Here is a 6,740-nt window from a genome sequence, read left to right on the forward strand (position 1 = left end):
CTGTTGACCTGTCACCTCCCAGGTCCCTGCTTTGAACAGTTCATTTACTTATGTGAAGGGCAGCGACAGCCACGATCTGCGCATGCCCCAGGCTTCTCCACTTATCATGAGGAGGTCTGCACGGTTGGGCTGCGAAGTCAGTAAATCTCCGAATCTCTTCTGGGAACCCCCCGCCTGCCCTTTGCGAGCCTTTTCCCTCATTTTACTGTGTTTAGAGGCAGACTGGGTGGGTTCAGTGGTCAGATGCTGTCTGCACAGGAAAGGGCTAATGGCTCCATGATGCATATGCCCTGGGTCACCGCAGAGTCACACGTCTGTCTGTCCTCAGGAAACGCTAGTGTTCAGAAGCCCAGCTCTAGACCCTGGGTTCTGCCCTCCTTTAATACCTCCTTGTGTCATCTCAATGCCTGTGTGGGTGACACCCCATATGCACACCAGAGTTCCCTGCTTTGTGGGGGGAACACCGTGAATAAAACGCATGTTATGTTTGAAGCACAGTCCTGGCTGGCAAATAAATCGATTCCTTCAACTCGCTTAGGATTTTTTTTTTTATTCCTAAAATTTTTGTAACAGTGTGGGAGTAATTCCTAATTTTAGATAGGAACCAAAGCATATTTTAGGTAAGCAAAAATGCTTTTTCAGACATTTGATTATTTAAGGCTCCTTTGAAAACAGTGGGACCACGTTTGCACTCATAAGATAATTATGGATATAGTAGTCATACACATTAGTGGTTTTAGAGTCTAAGAGCAATGACAATGCTTTGAACTGTTTTCTAGTGTGTGTGGCATGATCCAATTTATTATTGTTGAAATTTTGTCCCTGATAAGTGAAGCAGTGATGATTCGGGAGGCCAGGCATTACAAGACCTAGATTACGGTGTTGGCAAGGTGGGTGGAATTGGAATCAAGAGATATTAAGTGGCAGGGTTCACGATAACTTAGGGCTGAATATGGAGAACAAATGAGAAGAACTAGTCCAGGTTATTTCCAAAGTTTTAAACTCTAACGAGTAGCCTGGAAAGATATTTTGTGATAAGGCAATACTGCTGAAGGAATGGGATTAGAGGAACTACTAGTTTGCTCTCGGGCATGATAGCACTAGTAGGATGGGGATACTTTTAGAGCACATTAGGGACAGAGACCAGGAATTCCTTCAACCAGGATCAAAGCCATTTTGCCCCAGTGCACCTAGACTAGGGTGAGCGTGAGATACCTCTGGGACAGAATCCATATTGAAAGATTTCAGGAAAGGAGGACTCCAGATAAAACACAGAAATCATGGAATCTTTGACATATATAATATTTGCATTAATTCTTTTGTGTTTCTGAGAAAGTAAATTTAACTGGGAATCTTCTACTTTTATTCTGGTTAAACCTGGCATGCTCTACAGGGGATGAGTCAATGTTCCTGCGTCTCTCTCTTAATTTGCTTCCCTATCCTATGTGTCCACCCTGAGGAGAAACCAAGCTGAGTGCTCGGGCTTAGAGCCCTGGGTGCTCCGGAGCTGACGGTTGCTTTGCCGAAAGCTACAGTGAATCTCTCTGAGGTACATCAAAAGGAAATTGACTCTAAATCTTCCTGTTGGATTTGGAGGTGCTGCTTAGATAAGCTTTTCTCTCCTTGGTGAAAGAGAAAGCTAAGTGAAAGACATTTTTTTTCTGTTTCCTTTGTTCGCCCATCCCACCCCAACCTTGACTCTAATTCCCACCCCTACCCCAGCCCTACCGGGAGACAGATCTCTTAGCTCAACTGGACCATAGCCGCATTGGCAGTACTTGCCACCAGGGGACGCTGTGTGACGACAGCCCTCTGAATGGGCCCGACATCTGCACCTGCCCATAGGGCTAGGAAGAGGCTAGAGGGTAGCCACAGAGCTCTTTGAAGTCCACAACTGTGGAAGCTCTGGCAGGAACTAGGGCCCCAGCGATGAGGGCCTGTGTCTTGCAGCCAACAGCAATCCTTGTGAACACGCGGGGAAGTGTGTGAACAAGGACGGCACCTTCCACTGTGAGTGTCTGAGGGGCTACGCGGGACCTCGCTGACAGATGGACATCAACGAATGTCACTCTGACCCCTGCCAGAACGATGCCACCTGCCTGTGCCTGCCAGGTGAGAGGACCCACAGTCCTAGCATGAGGTGGCTTAGTAGAATAAGTGCTTCCCTGGCAAGCTCAAGGGTCTGAGTCCAATCCCCGGATCCGTTAAAAAAAAAAAAAAAAAAAGACCCTGGAGTGAGGAGGGGCTGCCTGGGCCTTGCTAGGACCGCCTCTGGAACACTGAAGGCTATGCTAGGCTGCTTTTCATTCCCTGGGCTTGTGGCAGAAAGCCAAGACCGTTCTCAGTGGCCCAAGTCAGAACTAGGAGGAGAAGATGCACAGAACCATCAATTTGTTTTTTTTTCTTTTAAAAATTTTTTTTATTAATTTTAATGAGAAAGAAATAGCAATGAGACAGTTTCAAAACAGCTTAGTAGGAAAGTTACAATAATTGATGTGCTGCATATTGTTGCATTCATAGTAGTTATTCATAGTACAAGATGCAGACATGATCTCTTCTCTAAACAATATTAGTACAAATCTTTCTCATTGAACTAAGTAGCTGTATATCTATCCTAATATATATATATATATATATATATATATTCAAAGATGTCTTTTTTTGTGTGTGTTGGAACCAGGGATTGAACTTAGGCCCTTGCGCTTGCCAGGCAAGCACTTATTCTACTGAGCTATCTCCCCGGCCATACATATATATGGAGGTGTAACCTTAGGGTGTTAATTTGTTCCCATTCAGAACCATCAATTTGTCCTGTGGGTTGGGCTTGGGAGGACAGGAGTCCAGACACAAGCAAGAAGGCAGGCATTTAGAGGTTCCCCTGAAGGCCAGTAAGAGGCAGCTGAGATCAAAGCTCTTTTTTTTTTTTTTTTTCCAGAACTGGGCCTTTGTGCTTGCCAGGGAAGTGCTTATTCTACTGAGCCATCTCCCTGGCCCCTAAAGCATCTTTAAAGGGAAATCAGTCGTTGCTCACCGAGGTGATTTTTTTCTGCAGCTTTGACTGGGAATCTTCAGCTAGGGCGCGCATCTCCAGGCGGCCCTTCTCAAAGGAGCTCTCTGAGTTACTCTCCGCACTGGCCATTCTAATTGTTCCCCGTGTGGTGAATGGATGAACTGCCCTTGGGGTGAGGTGCGCCGTGTCTACCTCGGCTCTCATGATTTCTCTGTCACATCCTCCCCCAGGTTTCACCGGTCTGTTGTGTGAAGAGAACATCGACAACTGTGACCCCGATCCCTGCCACCATGGCCAGTGCCAGGATGGGATCGATTCCTACACGTGCATCTGCAACCCTGGGTACATGGGCGCCATCTGCAGTGACCAGATTGACGAGTGCTACAGCAGTCCGTGCCTGAACGACGGGCGCTGCATCGACCTTGTGAATGGCTACCAGTGCAACTGCCAGCCGGGCACCTCAGGTGAGCACGGGTGGCTGCGCGCTCAGAGTCTCACTGCTCGCAAACACAGTTCCTACAGACGCCTCCACTTCTCTTGACATCTGCTCAGAAACCCAGTGTCCAGCCCTGACTCGGAGAAGCGCAAGCAAAGCCATAAGTAGCTCCGAGGCAGACTACTGTTCAGTGGAGAAGCTGGAGACCAGACTCTGCCAATCTAGTGCTTTTGTTGCTTTGTGTTTTTAATCAACTCGGGCTTACTGCTTCAATGTATGGGGTTTTTGAAAAGGAAAGCCTCACCTCTGTGGCTTGGCGGGTGTTCCTTTTCTTTCAGCCACTCCTGCTTAGGTTAATGAAGTTTTCCTCCTGCTTTCCTTTGTTCCCTCCCTGTGTCCTGTCCTCTCTCCTCTTTTCTCTTTCCTCACTTTCTTTTCTTTTCTCTCTTTTTTCCCTTCCTGCAGTTTCCTGTCTCTTGTTCAGTGTGACATTGTTCTTATGCCACTTGCATCAGGAGGGCCTCAGACATTTTGGAGAGATTTTAAGGGAGAGAAGCCAGTGCATTGTGGCGACTGTGGCCTGGGGTGCACAGAGCTCACTGCCTGTCCCCAGAGTTCCATGGCAGTCCCTGACCCTGTGGGAAGGCCCCTGTCAGGTGTGTGGACTGCGGAACCTTCTTGAGGAGACTTGGAATGGTTTTTGCAGGCAGCAGCGGTTCAGTCTTCACCGCCTTCTGGTTCTTAGATGTGAAGGGTGGTTATGGTCCCCACCGTGGCTAATGGACAGAGAAGTTCTGTGTCCTGGATCAAAGGCAGATGTATGAGTGGAAGATTAACTGATGTGTGCCCTTGTTAGAGAGGAGGCTGCCAATATCGGGATGATTTATGCAGACGTTCATCCTGAACTCAAGGAAAATGGCCTGTGCAGAGGCAGGGGGAGGTAGCTGCCCTCATTTGATTGTTTATTTCCAAATCCATCTCTCTCAGCTTGTCACAGGCTCTGGACTTCATCCAGGGCCTCACACAGGCCAAGTGTAAAAACAAAGTCCTTTTTGAATTGCCCAAGCATACGAAAAACATCCCATGCCTTCACAGCTGAGAATGCCTCCCCCTCCCCACACTGAGATAAGTCCCTCAAAGGCCTGAATGGATCTTTGTGAAGCTTCCAAAGGCAATTTGCTTCTGGGCTGGTCCCCAGACATGAGAAATGGCCATAGGAAAAGAAATTGGAGCAACTTACAAGCAGTGAGTGGACGCCTTTAGAATGGAGGGACTGCTCTCGGCTTTGTCATGGTCCTCGTTGTAACAAACTCCCTGGACGTGGAGTGAATGGTGGGTTGGCGAGTGGGTTGTTTTCTCTGGGATTGGATCATTATGTCAGGACAGATCAGGTGTGTTTCCTGGGGAGGCTGTGAAGCCACGGTGCAAGGAGCTGTCATTGAGAAAGGCAAGAAGTAAATACAAGTTTCTGTGCAGGCAGCTTTGAGGGAAGATGCCCAGAAAGTCTGAGAACCCTGCCAGATTCTCTCCGGCAGCTGTTGCAAGAATTCAGGCAAAGAGCTACAGCAAAGTAAAGAATTGTTAGTAAAATATGGGCAATTTTAAAGTTTCATATTATTTCAAGGTGTGTAGTTAAATTTCAATTATTCAAAACGACCAGTGAAACCTATAATATGCAGTTTAGTTAGCTTAAAGCAGTAAAGATCCAAATTATGCCAGACATTTTTCCAAAATTCCATTTTGATGGAAGAACATATTCATTTCAATTTTATCTTTCTGTGTGTGTGTATACACACAGAAAGTGTGTGTGTGTGTGTGTGTGTGTGTGTGTGACCTCCCTACCCAGGATCTGTAAGTAATGGATCTTTGAATTAATTTAATTAAATTCCTGTTGAGGGTGGTGTATTGAATGGGGGCCTTCTGTCTAAAGAACCAAGAGCTACCACTGGCTGGTTTGTTCGGGGTCACCCAGGAGGACACAAAGTCACGCTCACAGCACCCGAGCAATAGTCAGGCAGCATAAACTGGGCACAGGTCAGACTAGAGCCACACGAGGTTCTGGCAATATAAATGATTACCTCACCTAAGGGACCTCACGTTACAGGGGAACTACTAGACATTAGCCCATCCACCAGGTTAATTGTACCTGTCACCGTCCATTAGGACAAGGCTGCTAGCCACCCTGGGGCCCAGTCTAGTTGGCAAGTCTCGAACATCCCACATTGCGTCAGAGTGCGCATTTGCCGTAAGATGACCTGACAGCGAGCTCAGGAATCACCGGCGGCGGGCCTCTTCTCAACGGAGAATAGATTGAAATTCGAGCTTTTCAGTATGGGGACACAGTGACGGTCACACAGTAACTCCTCATTCTCATTTTCAAGCGCATTCTCCTTCGGTCTGGCCCAACTCCATCGTACTAATGAGCCTCTGTTCAACAATGTTGTCCCCTATCCCAGCTCTACTCAGTTTATCAGAGTTCCAGATTGCTGTTCTCCACAAGGATGTCTCTAAAACATCTCAGGAAACATAGACAGAACAAAACAAGACAAAACATCTCAGGCTCCCTTTCGCTATCCCAACTTGATTTTTCCTCCATTTTCCTTATCTGATCATGTAGCATCCTCCAGAGACAAAGACTAGAAAGCCACAAGCCGTTCTTCACACCTCCCTCTTCCTCCTGCCACTTGATATCAAAATTCAGTAACTTCTAGCGCTCTCTCTCCTACCTAAGGTAACCAAAGGTCTGAGTTTGCCTGGAATAGAGGTGCTAACCCAGAACGAGTCCAGCACACAGGACGACTGGTCACGCTAATCCACTTCACAACTAGCTTCTGATCCTACTATTGTAAAAATGTCCTAATTGATTTTGATGAATCCATTGCTGCATCATTTTTTAAAATTCATTTAGGACAGGGTGTAATAGGGTGTACAGTGTACAGGGTCTCACTAGGAAGATCAGACTTATAGTGATTCTCCTGTTTTCAACCTTCCAAGTGCTGGGATTACAAGTGCGAGCCACCATGCCTAATTTCAATCGCCATCTCAATGCGCCTGGGGGGCGGGGCCTGAACGGCTCACCACAGATCCAACCCCGCTGCTGCGCTCTGCTGAATTAGGCACTTTAATCCGCTGAACTATCTGGCCAGTCCCTGCTGTATCCTTTCAAATCATTTATTTTTTCAGTACTGGGGATTAAGTCCAGGGCCCTTGCACTAAACTACTTCATCAGTCCCTTTTTATTTTGAGACCGGACCTTGCTAAATCATTAACTTTCCCAGGCTGGACTTGAACTCG

The 6,740-nt window shown here is 47.0% G+C and overlaps 1 protein-coding gene across 1 annotated transcript; it reads left to right on the forward strand.

The window, feature by feature from the left end:
* The first annotated feature begins 2,042 nt into the window (after positions 1-2,042).
* On the forward strand, positions 2,043-3,701 carry LOC111814029 (neurogenic locus notch homolog protein 2-like). Its single transcript, XM_023706456.1, has 2 exons — positions 2,043-2,112; positions 3,241-3,701. Exons 1-2 carry the CDS (start codon positions 2,049-2,051, stop codon positions 3,549-3,551), a joined length of 375 nt encoding a protein of 124 aa, XP_023562224.1. The 5' UTR covers positions 2,043-2,048; the 3' UTR covers positions 3,552-3,701.
* Positions 3,702-6,740: the final 3,039 nt, after the last annotated feature.

The sequence above is a fragment of the Octodon degus genome, unplaced genomic scaffold (genome assembly GCF_000260255.1).
Source record: "Octodon degus isolate 3935 unplaced genomic scaffold, OctDeg1.0 scaffold00257, whole genome shotgun sequence".
Classification (NCBI taxonomy): domain Eukaryota; kingdom Metazoa; phylum Chordata; class Mammalia; order Rodentia; family Octodontidae; genus Octodon; species Octodon degus.